We start from the raw sequence: 22754 nt of genomic DNA, 5'->3' as shown, positions 1-22754 counted from the left end.
GGGAAAAAAGGACAAAAATGCCAATACACTCATGCTTTCTTCTTTCCCTTCCATCTCAATATCTACACCTCGTTTCTCTGGGGATGTCACCTCTGAAGATGGCCAAAAATAACCTCCAAAATATTTTCAGTTTTCTCCTGTTTATTTCACTGGTTTGGGACAAGTCAGTGTTGGCCTTTTCAGAACTTTGCTTGTGTTCTTAATAATTTTCACCCTTCCCTTTTTATAATGTATGTAATTCCGGGCGTGTTTTACCCGATACAAGGCTCTTCCTTACAAAGTGTCAAGAGGAAAGAACAGTTCTTTCAAGCTGCATTTCTGTCCCTCACGTATGACAGAGACACCCATTTCTATCAGACAGTCCTGTGCAGTCAGTCCTTTCCATTTCTGAGTGTTGCATGGAATGGGCAGTGTAACAGAGTCACTCTTGCTAAAAGGTTTGCTGAAATTAGGCTGAAATTATGTCCGGCACTACCTGAAGCTGAAAATGCACTGTTCAAAAATGGCCAAAGCTAACAGCCTGTTTTAAAGTGACAGTTAAGCAGTTAAAGGGTTCCCCTTCGATGGTTTATGATGTAATTTCAAAACCAGAAAGTTTAATTGTGTGAGGCTCTTGACATTTTTTTATCTAATGCTGCACGTTACTTATTTTTTGATTATAACCTATGTAAAAGGGATGTTATTAGAGTACCCAATTTTGGCCACAGTTTTATTTTTGCAGCTTTTTAAAATGGCTCTGTAGGTCTTTTAACACACTGTTTTTACACACAGGATGTATATTTACAAATCAGTTCTTAACAAGCCCTTGAATAATCTTCAGAGCTCTTCAAATGAATTCCACGCCCACATCAAAGTCCACAATGTGCAGATTCCTAACTGTCCAAAATCTCAGCTTGGCAGACACATATTTCTGTCAACAGCTGTTTCATCTGATAAAGAGACCATTTGTATCACTTTTCCCTTATAGACTAATTTTGATGCTCAGTATTTCAAGTTTTCAGGGCTTATTCTACCTCTTCTTATTAAGATGAATTTTCTTTGTGCTCTCTATTGGTATCAAATCCCTTTTAGCTGAACCTAAAAGCAGAGGGGGTGGGATTCCTGGACAAAGATTTCATTGTTACAGGCAGTTTCCACTCAGCAGCTGTGGCAATGTAATGAAAAAATATTGAGGGAGATGGAAATACCTCTATTATAGTCATAGAAATGCTTTCTGCATGAAAGACATTTCCCTGTGTCTGTCTGTCATGTTATCACAAAATACTTTACCTTCTGCTGAATAAGCACCTCTGGTCTCATTTTCTGAGTTTTAATGGGAGCTGTAGTTGCTCCTAAAAACCAGGACATGGGTGTTTTAAAAATTAATGCAGCCTATGAGGGTCTCCTGAGATTTACCTTTTCTCCTTAGTTTGTCTGAGGCACCAGTCCAGCTGGATTTGGCTGTGTCCTGAAAACCTGGGAAAATTTCTCCCAGCTTTTCATGGGTTCCTGTTTTTATTAAAAGCCAAATATGAATCTCATACTTCATGGAAAGCGATTGCAATGTGATTGATGGGATTGACCTGAACTCACCAAAAAAAAAAAAAAAAAAAAAAGTGACAATATCCTTGAAGATTTTCTTACTTTCCTTAATTTGGAAAGTGAAGTGGGAAAGGTGACTTCCACACCTTTGTGTCAGTGCCTGGTCACACATGCCAGGGTACCACAGGGAGTGGTGAAAGACAGGACTGCTGAGGTTCTCTACCCTTTCACCTCTACAACCATCTTCCTCCCCAAAACACACATGAATTCAATGAACCTGTTACTGACAACAGCAGAGTTATTCTAATTTTCATGGCCAAAGATATTGTATCTTCAGTATATTTTAAATTGCCTGCAGGGAATAATTCACAACTACTGTCACATCTTCCTTTTTCCACGCTTACTCATCTTCCCTCTCAGTTGCTTTGAAGATTGCTACCAGCAAGTGCAACAGAAATTAGTGTCTTTCACAGAAATATCCTGTTTCTTTGGGGGTTTTCCTTTCTTTCTGTTATTGAACACCTCTCAGTTGCTAGAGACATTGGCATTTTCTCACTCCTTTTTTCTGAAAAGCTGTTTTTCTTACATACAATGTAGGAAAATTGCAAGGAAAGTATGAAATAATAATTAAAAACCCCCTACATATAACACACAGAATATGTATATTTAAGACTTAAAATTTAAGTAGGCTCTGAACTATGACAGAATCAGGCAAACTTTCAGTCAAAATCACCAGAAATCCTGGACAAGGGAGCTTTGAATGGTGCAAAGCAGGATGAAGGATTTTGTCCTCCTCAGGGAGCCGTGCTTGTCACTCAGATTTGTTTTTTATACCAGTAAGCTGCTGTTTAAATTTCTTTCTGCTAAGGTGCCACAAGTGAGAATGTGTCTACAAATTAAAATATATTACAGTATAAATTCACAAAACAAAATGAAAAATCCACTTCTTTCTGGGTTTAAAATTCACTGTGAATTGTTTTAATTCATCACTTGACCTGTTTGCTTCTTGCTATTATTTTTATTGAGTCCTCTTCCCCTATTCTGATCCCCACAGTGACTCAAATCCTGCTCCCCCAATTAAAGAAAGATCAAACTGTGTCCAAAAATACTCAGACTTAATTACTTGCACAGGATGGAAATCATTGATAACTTTCTAAAATAAGAGCTACTCTGCACTCCATACATCCATTGCAACTCTCAAGCTCATTAGCTGAAACACTGGATATTATCCATGCAATAATTTTTGCTATCAACCAGCAAGGGGGACAGAAGGGCATTTATCCACCCATATCTGAACCACTGTCAAAAAGAAAACTTACTTGTTAAAGATGGTGTCTTGTGACAATAAATTTATTTATCACATGGTTCCCAGCGCTCAGCAATAGGTGAAGGTTCATGTTTACATTTTCAAGGAGTATTGACTGACACAGGGATATGGAAACCAACGGAAGGAAGAAAATCCAGCCTTATATATAAGTGATAAGCAAATCTTATAAAAGTATACTTTTTAAAGGTTATGAGCCACATACACCCCCAGGGCAATGCAGAGATAAGGGAATGGATTCTGTAGTCCCTTTCCTAGCAGCAGTTTTGTTAGCTTCTCATTTCTACTGGTACGAGTGAAAAGAAAGGAATAAGACTTAACTGGAATAGGCTCAGGATCCTGTGAATTCACTCAGATGTTCACAGAGACATTGGGCTTGTCTAAAGACATACCTGGCTTGCCTTGGGAAAAAAAAGAAGAGCTAAGAGATACAAATATGTAAATGTACATGTAGTTGCCACTTAATGCCAAAAAGAAAGAGGACTACGTCCATTTTGTCTGGTAGATATTTTGCAGCCCTTTGAAAATGTGGCTGTCTATCTAATGGCTTCATTGGCAGGAGACTTCAGTAGCCTTTTAATACCATAAAGTAGACCACATAATACAAGTGCAGCACACAGCTCTGAGGGCCTGGTTTGCAGTAGGTGATTTTTGTACCCACTCACTTCACATGGGCCTGAATGGCTGCACAGTGGGCCTGGAATTACAGGCTCGAGTCTCAGGAATGTGTCTTTTCATCTCATTTTAAAGCCTTAAACCATAATATTAGTTCTGAGGCTGAGATCTGCTTACAGAGCAGTGACATCACATCACTCCTTCTTTTTTCTTCACGCTGATTAACCTGTTTAGACTTTCATAGAAGTCCTTGATGTAGGAGCTAAATGTCCTTGAAAACACTGGGTTCTTGGCAAGTAGGCAAATTCCCAGTATGAGGCAAAGAAGGCCAATTTTGCTTTCATTACACTGTTGCTATTCCCACCAACTTCCCAATTTTTATGAAAGTAGTGCACACACACTTAGAGAAGGGTTCAATGTACTGCACGACCTGGATTCTATTTCTAGCATTACCAGGAGTGTCTTTTTGCTTCTCTTCACCCATCACTTCAAGCAAATAAAAACCAGTTTTGTTTCTTGAGGGAAGATACTCTTACTGTTTTGGTTTTTTTTTAATAAAGCAGGAAAATAATAATTTGGGATACATGACACACAAAGTTGTTCTGCAAGGGAAATTGTTACTAGAAGTTTCTTGGATTTTGCTCATTCTTAATTCTAAATCACTTAGTTTCAACAGAAGGTCTTAGTGTTGACAACCCAATTTTCAACAAGGATGTTAGATTTATTTTCAAATTAACACTGTTAATGTAGCTCTCAGAGAAGGAAAACCCCAGGGCACAATTCACTAAATTATTTGTTTTCCCCATCACTTTTCCCAGCCTTACTGAAGTGCATAGCCACTCTTTTAGGTGCTCCATAGACCTGGAAGGCCTTACTGCTGTGTTAGTTCAGTCTGAGAATCTGAATATATTTCCTGATATTTCATTATACTGAATGCCAGCTGTATTATTTGTTTTCATATTTCAGATCTTTACTTCGTTCATTCTGAATGCTGAAAGAAAAATGGAGAGAGAAATACAGAACTCATGTTTTTGAGAATATTTCAAGGAGATTTGTTGCTGGGGGTTCTTAAGAGGGACTTTATTTCAGTTTAGAAAAGCAGTTTTTCGATCACTCCCTTCCAGCTGAAGAATATTGCCAATAGCAATTTTAAAATCTGAATTGTATAATTCTCATCATTTTGAGGAGGACAGAAAAATATTGATCCATAAAAACAAAACCCTATTCCACTCTAATTCCACCCTGTCTTGGTCAAGTCAGTCTGGTGAAAAAAAAAAAAAAGAGGGATTGTATTCTTACTGCAATTCCAGTTCAAACATAGGACAGTTATGGCATTAAATCCATGTTCTAAAAGACAAAGAGTATGATGAATAATCTAGTACCTTCAGTAATATAATACCATATGTTTCACTGTTTGCTGTAAATCTTTTGGGCTTTTCTGCTCGGTGTCTGTCCTCAAAGCAGTACTCCTTTCATTATTTTACTCCTGTCTAAGCAACTTCCAGGAAGCAGTTTTCAAAATTAAAATGACATCACTTCCAAACCCTGTAAAGTCAAGTCAGCTTTCACAAAACGTACCAGATTGGCAGCCTTTGGGAAGTCTTTGCCACCTAAATCAACAGCCAGCACAAGATTGCCTGCATCACCCTGCTTGCTATTTCCAATCCACTCATCCTTTCTCCCTCTCTTTCTGCAGCTGGGATATGTTGACATCTACCTGATACTTTGATTACACTGGATAGTTTTGAGAAGAATCATGATTTGGAGCATTGGCATGTTAGAAATTGGCCAATTAGCGATGATTTTTAAATTCTTTCTGTCAGGTAAGACAGTGATGGCTGAAGTTTGATCACACAAAGATTCTCTAATCCCTGTTCCCATACTGTGTTTTGGTAGCAGCCTGATACTTCAAACTGGGGTGAATTTTCTAGACACCATTTTACAGTGACTGAGATTGTTACCCTGCCCATTTCAACTAGAAATATGAAATAGTCCAAGACTGTAACCGTACAAAGCTCATTTGAGATTTGTAATGGATTGTTTTGTTGCCATCCTGGCTGTTTTTCAGGTCGGATCTCCGGAAAATTTCTCCACTATTATTTTATTGTAGAGTTGAGACGCAAACAAGTGCTGGCCAAAATTGACCTCTGGTAATTTCCTGTAAGTAAAGCAGGAAGAGCAGGATGAAGGAATATATACCATGACTTGAATAAGGTTTTTTGCCACTGTCTCACAGGGCATTCTCAGAACTAAAATACAGAAACAGTTTAGGTGAATGTTCTGTGGCGTGAAATATAGACTGTAATGTATAGCATTGCAATTATTTAGGGATATATCATCATTTTACCCCTTGAAATGGAGGGATGTGTCATGAAGGCTTCTGCAAGGATGACTTCCAAGTCAAGTGTTATCAGTGACACTTGGACAACAGAATAGATAGTGGACATTACCTTTCCTTGTAGAAACAGCAAACTAATCTCTACTTACACAATACTCAGATTATGAAAAACACAGGCCACAGAACACATAAGTCAAACTATTGATGGGAAGCATAGTGGAAAAAGCAAAAACATGACTTTCTTAAAACAAAGAACCGATATTAAACCCCTTTTCTGTCTACTTCCAAAAAGAAAATAAATCTTGATATGTGGAACCCTTGCTCTAAGCATACATTTGGGAAGCAAGAGCATTTCTCATTGACTTTCATCTGCACTTCTGTGTTCTGTTCTCAAGGCAATTGGAAGTCCATTCCTGTAGCCCATTGTAATAACAGGGGATTTTTTTTTAAAAAAAAGGATATGGGCACTATCATAAGTGGAAGACTGCAAGGTTTGATGCAGACTGCTGCATGGCTTTGCTCTGAAATGTATAACACCAATACAGTGTGTATAATTAGGTTAGACACCTAGACTGTCCTACATGAATAACCCCAAGCACTTCAAAGTTACAGTAGCTACACAATACATTAGTTTCTTAGAGAGCAAAATTTGCTCTATCATGTACATAATTCCACTCAAAGGCCTCAAAGGGCTTTTGCATGTGACAAAAGACATAAAAAGCCACTTCCCCAAGCAGTTCAATATGAAAATTAATTAAACTGACAACAACAAAACCCAATTCCTTCTTCAAAGCTGTAGCTGAGCAAATTATCTCTGTGAAACTCTTGTTTGGCTTTTCCTGTGTCTCAGGAGGACAACTTTCATACACAGGGAAACAACAAAGATAAAACCATGGATGATACTGATAGTACTGTGAACTAATGAGTTATTATTTAATTATGCTAAGAGACTTGATGATGCTTGCAGGTGAGAATTCCATCTAAGCAGTCATATGTGGATTTAAAGTCTACTTTCTCTGAAGCTATTGGAAAAGTCATCTAGATATCAATTTCAGCAGGACCTGAATACAGAATTTGAATGCAGATACATGCAAATTTATACTGATAGCCACATAATGCTGCAAAAAAGTTTAAAACAAGAGAAAAATGGCATCTCAGTAGTGCATAGACAAAGAAATACCTTTATTATACATAATTTGACACATGTGGTCTCTGTGTACGTACTGTTCTGGATGCTCTGGGTATAAAAACACACATTCTCTGCCTTGATTTTAACGGGGTTGCAGTTTTGTCACAGAATAATTTTCCCCGTGGCATAACACACCAAACCCCCCCTCATAAGAAGAGAAGAGGTAGTACATCGCTGTACAGCAGGAATCTTTGTGACTGGTATCTATAGAGCATAATTAGCTCTGATTACATGCCATGGGTGTCTCAGCATCCTCCCAGTGTTTTCCAGCTTGGCACCACGCAAATCAGTCAAGTCTAAGGCAGAGACATCTGGAGCACCTTGGGAACCTTGGCTCGCTTTTGCCCTCGGTAAGTCAGTCAAAAGTATGTCTTTTTACCTGAAAATTTCAACTTCACTGCTTCCACCGTGGGGCTGAGTATTTCTCTAAGTAACGACCGAGCTCTGTGAGGGTTTGATCGGGCTGGGCACAGCTTTCGGGCCATTTTAATAAAAATTACCTTGCTGCCAGCACCCCACCGTTGTTACCGGAGCCGAGTAGCCCCGGCCCCCTCAGGATTGGGTGCCGGCTTTGCAGGGACCCTCCGCCGGGGGAGAACATCCTGAGGGCTCCCCACATCGGCAATGCCGACACCTGGAGCCCAGGCGTGGCGGGAAAAGGATGTACCTCAGGTGGGCGGGGAGGCGGGGGCGGCTGTGGGACATTTGTAGCGGTCCCGGGATAACGCGCCTCCCCCTCACGCCCCCCGAGCCGTGACGGGGGTGGGGTGGGGGCGTCCCCTCCTCTCCGGAGCGCCCGCTGCGGGAGGCGGCCGTGCCGTCCCCGGCCCCGCTGCCTCCGTGACGATGCTGTCCTAGCGAGGGATGATGACAGGGAGAGGAGGAGCGGGGCAGAGCCGCCGCCGCCGCCGGGAGCCCTGTGTCTCGCTCGCCTCCCCGGCACCACTTCCCGGCTCCCGCTGCCGGGCTGCGCATCGCGCCGCCTTCCCGACGGGCGCCGGGAGCACAGGGCGGAGGGGCGGCCGCGGCTTTGTGGAGAGGAGTTTGTCCTCTCCAGGTGCTCTGTCCCCCACCGGGCAGGGCTTGCCTCCTCCTCCTCCTCCTCCTTCTCCTCTTTCTCCCGCCTCCTTCCCCGCCGCACACGCCGCAGGACGAGGCCGGCCGGGAGCGGGAGCAGCCGCCGCCAGCACCGCCGCCTGAGGAGACCCTGACCATGTCGAGCAAGAGCAGGAAGAGCAAGGAGCAGGGGAGAGTGACCTTCCCCCCGCAGCAGGAGGAGGAGGAGGAGGGGGCAGAGGAAGAGGAGCAGCAGCGCCGGCGCCGCGGCTGGAGAGGCGTCAATGGGGGGCCGGAGCCCCCTCCGCCACCCCAAAGGGCTGTCAAAACCCTCCGAGAGCCCTACGGCTACTACTCGCCCCCCCCTTTTGCCAGCACCATGTAAGTGGGGCCCGGGAGGGGGGGAGGTGGGTTCGGAGGGTGCCGGCCGGCAACTTCCCCGGAGCGGCCGCGGGGATGCTGCTCCCGGGAAGTTGCGGCGCTCGGGGCCGGGAGTCGCCGCCGGCCCCGCGGTCCGGGAGAGGGGCTGGACCGCGCCGTCCGACCGCCGGGACACCGGGAAAAGTGCCCTCGGGGCATCGCCCGCTCCCTGCCTGCCCTCGGCGCCCCTCCTCAGCCCCTGGGCTTTGCCTTTGCCCCGTGTGCCTGGGCACAAGAGGTTCCATCTCTTTCTTTTCTTCCCCTTCCCCTGGATACAAGTGTAGCCGCCGAGAAATTGCCTGATTATTGGTTCAGCTGAGGTCTTAGCGAACCCATTGCACCCTTTTGTACTCGCGGTGCTAATACGTCCCTTTTATACCTGTGTATTTGTTGCAAGTCTATGCTGTGGTAAAGAGAGATTCCCCACGGAAATCTAGGACACCTGTGCAGAAAATCCTTGCTTCTTGAGATGCATCTTATCCTGTTTTATCCTGTTTGATGTGCTCTTCCAAAATTTAAGTTCATTTTCTAAAATGCAGTCATATATATATATGTATCTCCATATATATATATAAAGATCTTGACCATGACTAGATTTACTGCAAGACAAGTATATTAAATTTTACTAGTAGGGATGTTAACTTTCTTTTCCTTGACTTGTAAAATGTAGGTTGTCCATGAATTATTCACTTATTTTTATAGCATGCTGCAGTTTAGATAGATATACCTCTGAGGATTACTTGAGTATTTTATGCTTTCAGGACAATATTTAGTTTTTAATTAAATACTTTAATTACCAGATACCAAACACGCTGAGTTTTAAGATAAGATATTCAGCATTTATAGAAGAAGCCTTAATTAAAATCACCCTAGAGACAACTGTAAAGTGCAGAAATAATTAGGGTAGTGCATACAATAGGATAATCACAAATAAAAGTGATTTTTACTATCCCAGTGCAGAAATTCTTCTCAAATACCCTGTGCCCAGCAATCTGGATTTCAAGTGAATTGACCTTTCGCATGTCTTTACCTGTCAGAAAGTTAGTTGTGCTTGAGTTGCTTGTCTAGGCTCCCTTATAGTTGATGGAATGGGAGAGGAAATAGCAGTGGGAAAGGCAGCGTAGTCATTTGTCTTCTTTCTTGAGGTGCCTGTCTTTATCCACCATAAAAAGAACCTGGAGGATTAGTTTAGACTTGGACACTTTATTTTTAGACAGTTGAAGCTATCTGAGATGAATTATAAGGTATGAGTCCTAAACTCCTGGATCCCCAGTGTCCTTCTAGAACAGTTGGCACATTCCTTTCTTTAAGAAATGGGTATTATGCCACCAAGGGATCAAATTGGAATACACTTCACACAGCTATAGGTATTTGAGCCTGGAGTGAGCTCCATCTCTTGGAATTGCTTCCTTGTGTATCATTCTTGTGGTCCTGTCCTGGGAGTCTGTTAGAGCAGTACTTCAGATGGACTGGCAAAAGGGCTGACATTGATTTATGGAGTAGGAGTGTATTGAAATATTGGGGCACAGAGGTAAAGACCCAGAACTACCATTTTCCCTGTTATGTGCCTGTGGTCATCCTCAGTATGGCACTGGGATTTTTCTCCTGGGGTAACATTTTGTGTTTGGTGCTAGTGCCTAAAATCAGCAGGTGTGCTAATGAAATAAAGATGAGTTTATTTCTGAGTATCAGTTTGCTCAAAATGCACTCATATTGACACGTGTAAAGCTTTAGTGTGCACAAAGCCAGTGTGAGAATCCTTATCTGGAAGAATTTGTAGTATAAATATTCAGTACAGGGTATGAGGGGAAAGAGGCAGGAAGATGTGAAGTAGCTTGCACAAGCAGACAGACTTAGCTGGTGTTTGAAGTGTCTTCTTTCTGGAAGCTGCAACCTGTGCAAGGTACCTGTCAGTGTACAACTGGCTCCCTCCTGTGCCAAATATTGCTGGAAAAAAGTAATTAACCTCAGATTCCCACCAAGATTACAGAATGCATGTAATACTTGTTTCCTTGTTTCACGAAGTACTATATGTCCCAGTGGGAAAAAAGTGGATGAAAACTGTACATTAAATGTTCTAGGCATTAGATGCCTGATTTTCTGCGTATCTGAATTATATTCTGAGTATCTCTGAAAATCACAGCGGAGTTTTGTGACTGGAACAACAGAACACAAACAAAGGACTGAGTTCCAAAGGAGCTTTAAAATTCTTTGTTGCTGCAGCCCTGTTAACTTGGTTCTTTCCTGATGAGATATTTTCCTTGCTCTGTGTGTGTATAGATGCCCTCCTGTCATCAAGATCTACTCCTCTTTTCCCACAGGAATTCAGATGGATGGTATTTTCCCTCGAGGAGTTAGTGAAGAGTAATGGTAGGAAAAAGCTCTGCATAGTTTGTGGGGCGGGAGGGGATGGAACAAACTAAGTGTGTGTACACCTCCTCCTGATATCTCACTGTGTTTTGTTCCATTTGTTTTTTGACTAATTCTTTCCATTTTGGAGCCAGAACTTCTGTGAGCTGACACGAGGGCATTTTGGATGATGGATTGTGTCGTTTCAGACCAGTGGGAGAGTATAGACCTAAGTCAGATCTTGCAGCTGGCCTGATTTATGTTCTGCTGTTCAGCTCAATTCACCTCCCTCTTCTGGAAAGCCCAGGCAGTAGTTCACAGAAGGGAGAAGGAACCTCTCATTTAATGCCTTTTGGATTTGCTGCAGGGACTCCCAAATTGTGTGGAACAAGTGCAAGCTTCCATGCAAACAGAGATGAAGGTGACACCGTTTTTACTGGTGAAGAAACAAATTTAACCAGCGGCCTCTTCTGGCACATGGCTGTAGCAGAGCTTGGAGGGATGGGAGAGGGAATGAAACAGGGGGATTGCCCCTCCAACACTGCCTGTGGCCCTGCACCGAGCAGGGAGCTGCTTCCTTCCATGGAACTGCACAGTCTTTTCCTGGGATAGTAACAAGACTTTTTTGAAGTCACTTAGTTTAAGCTATCTCAGACATCACGAGCTCCAATGCTGCTCTTATGTATGTGCATGTCTGAGCACTCACTTTTTAAGGCAATTATCTTTAATTTTAAAGCTGGGACCTTAGAGGTTACTTTTAGCAGACCAGGAGTCACAATCCTCATCTCCTTTGTGGCTGACTCCAGTGGTGTTGCTTTTAAGCGCTGTGGGCATGATGGACTTATCTGATCTTTCTGTAATCACTGGGCTGCATTTCCTTTTCAGAGATAGAGTTAGAATCAGGATCACTAATGTACTGTAGTTCAGCCGTGGGGTAAACTGCTTGTAAATTGTTGATGCCATCTTTTATTGCATTTAATAGTTCAGGAGGAATAACAGCCTGTTCTTCAGCACAAATGTTAGAAAATTGCTCTATGGATCTGGGAAGGCCCAGAGTGAAACCTCCTGTTTCTCCAGCTACTCTCCTTTTCTTTTAGAATTACTTATGTGGTTTGCAGTGTTCAAAGAATAGACTTAGAAACAAGATTATAAATCTTTTGGATTGCTGTAGATGAGATAATGAGCAGGATAAGGAGTAAGGAACTATCGTGTCATTTGTTTGTCCCACTTTTCTGTTCTGCTGCAGTTCTCGAAGTTTGAACATGAAAAGGGTTAGGCAGGGAACAGAGGAGGATTCTTTCATTGAAACAGCCCATGGAAGAAGCAGAGGGATTATCAGGCTTTCTCCAGCCTTTTGCAGTTGCTGTGTTGCTCAAATCCCTTGCCCTGTACGTAGGCAATGATATGATGCAGTGTAAGTTCATGGTAAATGTGATTTGTTCAAAGCACAAGAGGCGAGGGGGCATTGCTTGTTTAGCGGAAAATTCTTTAAAGTAATTTTTTATTTCCCGTACGAAGGTCACACGTTTTAGATGAAAATATTTAAGGTAAACAGAAACGTGTTATAATGTAGGATAGCTCTTTGTGTCTTATTTGCCTGCTATGTAACGAACCAGTTGGTTGTTCAGAGTGTACGTAATGTTGCTCTGTCTGAGAGCTTGTGACACTTTTTAGGTAAAGGTCTTGAAAGGTGATGTGATCCTTTAGGAAATAAGTCCAAGTAAAACATGTCCAGATGTGGTGAAACAGGTCAGTTAACATGACTGATCTCCGATTCCATCCTTCCTTATCTCTACTGAATAATTAAAATAGAATAACTGGGCATTTTTCTTACTCGGTGTTTTCGTGGGGTTTTTGCCATGCATCCTACAGATGTATTTTTTTTGTGCGTTCTTTCAACTGTTTGGAACAGTTGGGAAGAGAAGCATCATGATTTCCATCCCTCCTTCCTTCCTTTAATGTCACTTGTCAGCTCCTTACAGAGACAGGGTTGACAATCTGAACTTAAAAGGCTTTGGAAATAGAACACGAGTAATTAATGCACACTTAGTTCTATTTTAATCATATTTTTAAGCCAGTCTAATGATATTTAGAGACACAACTTGAGATTTTGTTGGTTCGATTATTTCAGTTGGCAAATATTACACATAAAATTCTCTGAAAATGATTAAACCCTTAAAAGTAAAATTTTAAGTATTTTCTTAATGCTTTGAGATAGCTTAAAAATATTAGATGATGAAGAGGAAAGCAGAAAATGGAATAGGAGACCTTGTACCTGATACTTCTTGCATACAGTGCTCTGACCAGAGCTGTGCTGGCTTTGAAGTCTTTGAATTTGCTGAGGGAAAAGTGGAAGGAGAGAGGTGTGGATGAACCTAAAAGTCTTCTGGCTGTGTGGTGCTGTACAAGATTTTTTGCTTTTTATTTTTTTTTGGGGGGGATTGGGGATGTCTTGGCAATATTTTAGTCATTGAAATACCAAGCAATGTTCATCTTGATTTCGAGAAGATATTGCAGTCACTTCAAATATATCATTTCTGTCACAAGATTTATAGTTAAGGATATCTTCCTTATTGGGAAGATACTCTGATACAACACTTTTGAAAGGATATATCTCTCTTTATGGAAGTCAGATGAATCACCTCAGTCTGACAGTGGGTTTTGAAAGAAAGATAGATAAAATGAAACTAAATGTCATATTTCAAAATATGCTGAAAAATTAAACAGAATATATAGGGGAAAATCTATTGTTATGTATTTCATGAAAGATAAATGAGATTTGGAGTGACAGTATAGAATCTTAAGAAGTGAGCGTGAGTCTATTTGTCTTTTTTACATTTTTAATTTTTTTCTTCATGACATTGCAGTAAACAACTACATTTCTATTCCTATATGTTTTTGGATGTGGAGGAAGAATAGAAATGTAACAGCATAGCAGGCAATAAGATCTTGTTTAAAAGGAAACTATGAGGAAAAAAAAAAAGGGATTTTACTTCTGATTTTGTTAGGGAATAAGGTAATAGCATAGTGTGGCTGTTCACCATGTGCACTCAAATCTTTGTCTGAGTACTCCTAAATTGGAAATATGCCTGAGCTTTAAGACATTAAATCAATTCTATGTTTAAGAGTCACAAATCCTCTCTGTTATGCTGCCTTTTTCATAGATTTAAAGAAAGTGGTACAGAAGAGAAAGAAAACAAAAAATGGATCCTGTCATGTTTGCCAAAGCACTTTTGCCACATATTTCAAAAAGTAAATAGCAGTTAGCATTGCTTGTACTGCAGTGCCACTCAGGCTGTTTCAGGTAGTCCAAAAATACCAACCACAGCTGAAAATGTGAAAAATCAAACACTTCATCCCACGAGAGACCTGCCCTTGATAATGAGCATCACAACTCTTCACTTGATGTGCAGTGGAGCTGCCCATTTGTTTAACTGGGTTTTAGGATATTTGTAGCTGTGATAAAGTGATTAAGATTTTACATTTTGCTGAATTTATTGCAGGTGATGCAGATAGCTGGAAGGCCAGACATATTCTCCCAACCTGAATGGAATTAGTTATGCCCAATGATAACTCTTAGGGCTGACATTGCTGCATCCAGTGCTGACAGGGGGTGTATTCTGTGGGGTATTAATACAGCAAAGCTCACTGTTCCTCTGGCTGTGAGTATGAACTTGAGGTCATCAGGATATTTAGCTTTTGCAGCTGCCCATGCAGGTTCCATTCTGCCCCCTTCAATGGGTAATCTTTTTGTGCCCAAAGGTGCATGTGGCATTTTTCCCTTGGTTCTGTCCTTCCTCAGACTGACAGGGTTTGCTTAAAAAGGGCAGTTTAATATTTTGGTTTGCCCTCAGCATTCATTACACGGACCCACATCTCTTCTCATGCACTGAGGGTAGAAGGATTAATTTCCTCTTCGGTTTTTCTGTCTGGCCTTTTACTCCTGTATCTGAGTTTTTCACCAAAGCGAATAAATTAATTTTCACAATGCTCCTGCAAAATAGAAGCCAGCTGTTCTTTTTCTAAAGATGAGAAACAGAGGCATATAGGACTTAAGGACCAAATTTGGAATTATGAGGCCTGTTTGTCTCTATGTAGCATTTAAATATATATATATATATACACACATAGTGTTATGTGTATTCAAAGCACACCTTCCATTAACTCTTACATTGTTTATCAGCTGCATTTGGTGTTCCTGTGCCCATCAGATCATCTCAAGTGATCCCTATCCCTTCAGAGGGATCTGTATCAGAGGATTAGCTGATAGCAGCTGGAGACTGTCTTTCTCACTATTGAGCTGCACTAGAAAGCAAAGGGAGGTTGCTGATGGGTTTCACATTTGTTTGCAGATGGTGGTGAAGGAAGGTTGCAGTATCCTGAGCACCTTTCCAGGCCTTTGGCCTCTGCTCTGGCAGGTGCAAATGCTTCTGTTCTTCCCCCAGCTGTGACCTCTTTAGCCTGATTCCATCTATTCTGCTGTTTCAGACCTTGCCAGGCAGTTGTTTCCTGTTTTCTCCAGTTAGGCAGCATCTGCTCCTCAAATTCTCATCCTTTAGCCCATTTTCTTTGTAATTCCTATCTGGTCTCAGTGCTCTGAACCTCCTGTCCCATCTCTAGCTTCCTTACCTAGCTAGATCCAGCTCAGCATCCCAGGGCTGTTCTCTCAGCCCTGTTTGCTCCCCAGTACTCCCAGCCAATACCTTCTCTGGTTCATAATTCCAGTTTCTGTGTTTTCCAAATTAGCTTACTCACCCTTTCTTTTCTTCTGTTTCTCTTTTCTCCCTCTTTCTGCTTTTGCAACCATTTTTTGCAGAGGGTTCACAGGCTCCCTGGTTCTCAGTGTCGTTTTCTAAACAATCTCACTTTCCTACACTCAGGTTTTCTCTTCCCAGTGCAGCCTCTCATCCAAGTTTTCATTTTCATTCATTAGCTCTTTGACTTTCCCATTTTTCTTGATTATATTGCAAGAATTCATGGGAACTTCTATAACTAACTAAATATATATACATACACTCATGTAATGATTTTAGCTCTCTTCTTTCAGCTGCTGGAATGGTAGATGTAGAAATAGGATGAACAAAATCCACAACATTGCAGGAGTCCTAAGTGGAGTGAGAGCTGCTCCCAGCCTATGCTGGATGACTCCTGGTGTCTGGAATCTGTGAGCAGTTTAGTTAGGAAGTCTGCTGAATGTGTATGTACTGTTGTTTTTCAAAGGCTTGTAGTTTGATCAAATTGACTTGTGAGTAGAAGCTTCCAGGTTTAAATGTTTCTAGTAGTAACAGTAGGTGTGAGATCAGCTTCATTATGTGTTGCTTGGCAAGACATCATGAAGAAAGTGTGTTTTCACCTCCCTTTTGTGTGATCTACAATACAGTAAGCACAAATGTTGCCTGCCTTATACCATCAGCTTGAATGCCTGTGATGGATAGTTTTAATTACTACTGAAAGTAGCGTAGTAGATGTGTTTTCATTTTATATATGCACTGAGCTGAGAGGGGCTTCTGAGGAGATGTCTTACATAAAATAAAAAATATTAATAATTTTTGACCATCCTGAGAAAACACAAATAGCCTGTGGCATTGAACCTGTAGGTTGCAGACAAGCAAGAAGGAAGGCAGAGTGATCACAGTACAGGGCACCGGTTGTCAATAGATGGACAAATGACAAGGGCAAATTAGTTGCCACTGGTTTAGCCACTGGTTTAGCCACAGGAGAGGTGGAAGCTGCAAATAACCAACACAGTGAATTTCTGCTACTTTTTGGTTTTGTTTGTGTTTTTTTTTTTCATCTAGGTACATTGAGGAAAGTCCATCCCTGAGACGTATGACCATGATGAGGGAAAAGGGAAGGCGCCAGGCCATCCGAGGCCCGGCCTTCATGTTCAACAACAGGGGCACCAGTCTGACGGCTGAGGAGGAGCGTTTCCTGGACGCGGCCGAGTACGGGAACATCCCCGTGGTGCGCAAAATGCTGGAGGAGTCCAAAACCCTGAATGTCAACTGTGTGGACTACATGGGCCAAAACGCCTTGCAGCTTGCTGTGGGGAACGAACATTTGGAGGTGACAGAACTCCTGTTAAAAAAAGAGAACTTGGCACGGATTGGAGATGCCCTGCTGCTCGCAATCAGCAAGGGCTACATCAGGATAGTGGAAGCGATCCTGAATCATCCTGGCTTTTCAGTAAACAAGCGACTGACCCTGAGCCCTTGCGAGCAGGAGCTCCAGGATGATGATTTTTATTCCTATGACGAAGACGGAACCCGCTTTTCTCCAGACATCACTCCCATCATTTTAGCTGCCCACTGCCAAAAATACGAAGTCGTGCACATGCTGTTGATGAAAGGAGCGAGGATAGAGAGACCTCACGATTATTTCTGCAAATGTAATGACTGTACAGAGAAGCAAAAACATGATTCTTTCAGTCACTCTAGGTCGAGGATAAACGCGTACAAGGGACTGGCGAGCCCAGCCTATCTCTCCCTCTCCAGTGAAGATCCAGTACTCACTGCTCTAGAACTCAGCAATGAACTTGCCAAGTTGGCCAACATTGAAAAAGAATTCAAGGTAATGGTGGTTTTGTGTTTCTCTGTCTTTGTTATTGTTTTAAAGTTGCTGCTACTTCATGCTGTCCTTGGATGCTGAAATTATTTCCCGTGTCTTTACTTTTTTTCAATAACAAATACTTTCATGTTATTTATTGTCTCTTTTATTCTTGATTTTGAGTTTTCAATACATAAACCTTTAATAGGAATTTTTAATGAAACGAAATTGCTTTTGCACCTCCTGTGTACAGAGAAAATTGGGAACTGGAAAAAGTGTGTGTTCTGATAACCTTGCAGCAGATGGAAAACAATTTTGGTTGCAGTAGCAGACAAGGATTCGTTTTAATTACAAATTCTGAGTGAAGTAAGTCCAAAAAGCAGAAATGTTATGCTTTTCTAGAGCAACTGTAGCACTGACCTTATTCCCTCTTTTGAATTTGTACTAATTGTGACTGATGTCTCCAAATTGTTAAGAATACCGAAAGTGGGTAATTTTTTTGACACACCTTTTAGAAATGTCACTTCTTCAAAACCAGCTGCTAGACTAATCATAGATGTAGGTCCTGTTGCCTCATTTGGAGCTGTATCTGCTTTTGTTTCTCAGTGCCTTGACTTTTTTATATGTTTCAGCTCCTCCATCAGACAATTAATGACTTCATTAACTGTTGCACAGTGCTTTTCTTAATGATTTTTCCCTGAAAAGTACAGTAACACCCACCTCCCCTCTTGCCTGCCCTCCTCTTCCCCCAGCAAAATCCCACCAAAACATCCAACCCTGCTAGACTGTGCTATAAAAAAAACTCAGCTTAGGGGATGACAGATTGTTCTCACTGAGAAGTGATGTTAACAGCAGTGCCTCTAGTTTTAATAATGAGTTCATCAGGGTTCTGCAAGGTCGGTGTTGGGTACCACTTGTTTGTTTAGTACCTTCAAAAACGATCTGAGAGAGACAAAAATAACCAATAACCTTCCCAAACAACAGCAAACACTGTTATCACTGTGGAGTGCTCAGAAGGAATATATAACAACCTGGAGAAAAACAGGCAGAAATTAATCAAGTGAACTCTGCCAGAAGAAGAAGAAACCATTTTAGACTCCCTAGAAAGAATAGCTCCAGATATAGCTAAGTGAGTTAAAACATAATTTAAAAATAAAGTTTTCAGGGGTGAGAAGAATTCATGTATTATACCATGCACTAATAAAGTGTAAAATTCAGCTTCAACCTTTCCTTCCTTTGCTGAAGGAACCCACTCATACCATGCTGTGTATTGTGTAATCTGGCAAATTAATTGAGTACTTCCTCTATGTATTTATTCAGGGATATAGGGAAAATGCTAGTTCTTTTTCCCCTCTGCTGAAGAGGTACTGAAATCTGGGCAAGCTCTTTGTGAACAAAAACCTGAAGAATTAGAGGATTTTATCATGTGCACAGAGCCTGTCAGCTTGTGTGCTGCATACAATGAATTAGTTATGTGCCTCATTTAGAGAGCATTCTAGAGGGTTAAATCTCTGATGTGTGTAATTTAGTCTGTTTATCACTGATTCCTTTTCAACTAGACCAACAACCTGAGAGCCACAGGGGCTCCAGAATCGTGTGCCCAAGATGGAGATTTATGGGTTTTCTGAAAAATGCTTTGGTGGTTGTGGATACAAACCTTTTTTTTTTCCCCTCCTTTTTCTCCTGTAGTTTCTTAGAGAGAACTTTTCTTCTGGGTTGACTCCTCAGAAACTCTACCATCCGTCTTCATCTATGTGATACTGCATACAAATTTTGTTATTATACCTGTGCTCACTGGTGGGCTTAGGGATTCAATGTAAGCATTATACAGCTTTCCAGGAACCTAAAATACAGTCTGTGTCACCAAAAGCTAAATTAAGCTGCATCATGTTTTTGTTAGGTGAGGATGCAGATAATTAGAACTGCATGGAAAAATTCCAGTAAAAATAGAAATTAATGGGAGGCTCCCATATCATAAGTACTAATACCATGAATAAAAGTTGCATTAGAAAAATAAATCAGCTCGAAATTTTGGAGGAGGAAGCAATGTTTTTTGATGGGGCTTCTCATTTCAAACCAGAACTTAAAAAAATTACTTCAGTTTTTAAAATGTTAATTCCTTGATATTTTGGGATGCCTAAAACCCCAAGAAATTCACTATTCTCACAGTTTTCAGTATTGTTGGATAGCACCTACATGGCTGCTGACCTTGCCAGGTGTATAAGATAATTCAGTTTAGGCACCTATAGTAGAAATTGTTCCTGGCTCCTTGCTAGCATGGAATTTCCAGCTTCTCATCAACATCAAAACATTCCAGTGAAATAATTACTCTCCTCATTGACATCACATCTGTCTCTTTTTTCCCTTCTGATTCCTACGCATCTCAGGGCGTTTTTTTTCTGTTTCTACCAAGCCTGGCAGGAGAGTTGACTCTTTGCCTGGAGTCCCATCTGTAACTGTGTGTTCAAGGCTTTCTTTCCCATAGATATGTCATCTGAACATGCTCACATCCCAGAGGAAAAGACTTCTAGTCCAACATTCACCCTCCCCGTGAAGCGGAATGACTGATAGACTTCTGCTGCGTTCTCCTCTAGGATCAGCACTGGGAAATGCTCAAGTATTCCCATCAAATTCAATCCGTAGCACAACACTGAGTGCCTCTGTTTCAGGGTGAAGAAAAATGGGCAAAACAGTTTGTCTCTCAAAAAAAAAAGGACAAATCTGTTTAAAGGGACTTTTGATAATATTCATGGTTTATTCTTAATATCTGTGATCCGTTAAGTCCCTCAAAGTTTCCTATACATGCTCCACTTCCAGGACTCAGAGCAGTCATACAAAAAAATACTGTTCTAGGTGGTTTTCTCACAGAGAAAGAATATGGGTTGAACCTGTTTAAAAACACCTGAGGGTAAAGTTTCCTGGTAAATGCTTGTTAAATTGAACCTTGTATCTTTTGCATATGCAAAGTCCCGTCTGCCTCTGTCGCTTATGATTTATACTAACAAATTCTAATGACAAACTGGGGTTTGCACAAGAGTATTAGAAATGTGGGAAGGTGGTTTAGAACATTCACTCATGATAGTCAGCTCTCTGTGAATATTAAAGAAAACCTGATTAATTACCCTGATTTATTTTTTTTTTCATTTTCTCTTCAGAAGAAAGGAGAAAGGATTCAAAGAAACCAGTGAACACTCATTTTTCTTGGGAGATACAAGACACGTAGCCAAAAATAAGGACTGAAAATGAGTAACAATAGATGAGGAAACTGAAGCCCTAAAGACCATTGCACTCCACTTCTTCCATCTTCAAACCTCCTTACTTCCTACTCGTTTGTGAAATCCTTGTTCCAAGCTGCTGTTGGTCCTTTTGCTCTTCTTCATTTATTTTGTTTGTTTAGTTTCTTCTTGGTGCTTTTACTCCTTTTTGTTGTTTGCATCCATTTGTCTTCTTCCCTTACTTTCTTCTATTCTGTTCCCTCTCTGGATTTTCTTTTTTCTTGCCTCCCTTCTAAGTGCTCACCTGAGTTTCTACTACATAATTAGAAAGAAAGCAACATTGTTGACTAAGTTCTGGGTGTGAGATGCAAAACCAGAATTCTGCTTTGCTCTGGGCTCATTCACCAATTCTGATATTTATAAGGACTCTTATTACCAATGTGCCTGATGAGTAAGTGTTTTCCAAGGATATAAAATTTGCTGGTCCAATTCCTTTCTTTTGTTGAAAAGGACAATACCTGTTTAAGGTAGAGAAAGTTATGGAAGGCTGTTCTAATGGCATCTGTCTTTATGAGTGGTTGGAGATCTCTGAGGTGCATTGCTTTATACCTGACAGACTGTCCAGGGAAGCTCAGTCTGGAACTGTATCTTGTCTTAATGTAAATAAGTGTTCATTACCATAGCTGGAGGATTGTGTTTTCTGGTCCCAGTAGCACTTTGCAATACAAAATATTCCCAACTTTTATGTTTTCTTGTTCTTCTATTTTTAGCAGCCCCTGGCCACTCTGGCTGCTGTGGGTTACTAAAGTTAATTGATATTTACCCTCTTCCTTGAGAACTTTAAAACTGTTACTGCACAGGGATGGGAGAATTCCTAGTAGTCAGAACAGCTGATGGAACTTTCCTTTGGAGTCACCATAGAAAAAAAGGACAAGGTAGCTAAAAAGCCACAGATAATCTCTTTTTACCAGCTTTCAACTAAATACTGTCCTGTGTAAGCAAGCTCGATTCTCCCAGCTGGAATTGCTGTAGCAAGGATCAAAAAGATCATAATCCTGCTTTATATAGGATAAATCCCTGTTCCCAGTTTTGCTAAAAGCTCCTCCTGGAACTGACAGAAGATGTGGACGTGCATCCAAAAGCGGAATCTGTCCCTGTTCCAAGTAAATTTACATAGTGTTATCTCAGCTGAACTAACAAAGAATATTCAAGCTTGATCTACGTTTAGGTCCAGCTTTTGGAAGGACAGGGCCCAGATCCATAATCAGCAGTGCAATTATGTGCTTGATTTGCATATACAGTTGTGTGTGCAAACTGAGTATATATGTGATCTCAAAGTGGCCATTTAATACACAATACATTTAATAGCATAAATTTATGATTGCATATAATGGCTGTGTGATCTAGTTATGTGGTTGTGAATACTTGTGAAATGTGGTGCTTAGAGGAATGTAGCAGAAAGCATCTCTACATCTCTGACTGCATGGGATTGCTCAGTGTACAGTTTCTTTGGAATAGTTTAAAAAATCCTATGGGTGAAATCAGCTGAAGGCTTTCTGTTCATGTCCTTCGTTCTTTGCATGCATTGATGTGTTCTTTGTAAAAATTCTAGATGAATTCAGGAGGTAGTTTTTGATGTGAGGAGTGAGAACAGAACAGGCAGAGTTGGGCAGCCTGAGATCCAAATGTTGATGTGGGCCAGAGTCCTCCAAAATTGCTCATGAGACACAGCTCTGCAATCCTAGTCATCATCAGTTGTCCCTTATATGTACCAATATCACCCACAGTGTCTGTGATTGTAGGCTGATATTTCTGATGTTACAAAGATCTTCGTGTAACTGTTAATTTTTGCTTTTTTTTTTTTTTGAGAGATAACATTTAAGATGCTATAACTAGTAAACCCAGCTGAGTTAGGCTGTGAATTAATTGGAGAAGCACTTTGTTGATTAAGGAATCAGAGTCCCTGTGTTATGTTGGAAATTAGGCCAAGAGCCCTGCTGTATGATATCGGTGCCTACTCTGTTTGCCATGTCACCAAGCTGTCAGCTTGCACAGGTCCTTTCACCTCCACACAGGGAGTTCTCGTAGCCTTGTTTAGGACATGGAAGAGGTGAGTGATCTGGTGGCTGTGTTTGTATGTTCTGAAGAGTAAACACAAGTGGATGTGTATGACTGAGACCA

At 41.1% G+C, this 22754-nt stretch overlaps 1 protein-coding gene across 2 annotated transcripts in view; it reads left to right on the top strand.

The window, feature by feature from the left end:
• Positions 1 to 7291: 7291 nt before the first annotated feature.
• The window catches only part of TRPC3 (transient receptor potential cation channel subfamily C member 3), a 36809-nt gene continuing 21346 nt past the window's right edge, over positions 7292 to 22754 (top strand). Inside the window, exons 1-2 of one of the 2 annotated variants that reach the window (XM_027659029.1) lie at positions 7292 to 7337; positions 16611 to 17382. In XM_027659029.1, coding sequence (XP_027514830.1) covers positions 16642 to 17382 — 741 coding nt within the window. In that variant the 5' untranslated portion in view covers positions 7292 to 7337; positions 16611 to 16641. Of the gene's footprint in view, positions 7338 to 7755; positions 8425 to 16610; positions 17383 to 22754 lie in introns of those variants that run through there. The other variant, XM_027659028.1, reaches the window with a different exon arrangement.

This window comes from Corapipo altera, unplaced genomic scaffold, assembly GCF_003945725.1.
Source record: "Corapipo altera isolate COAL_440 unplaced genomic scaffold, ASM394572v1 255, whole genome shotgun sequence".
NCBI lineage: Eukaryota > Metazoa > Chordata > Aves > Passeriformes > Pipridae > Corapipo > Corapipo altera.
The sequence above is the reverse complement of the archived record's forward strand: the minus strand, read 5'-3'. Positions and strand labels throughout refer to the sequence as shown.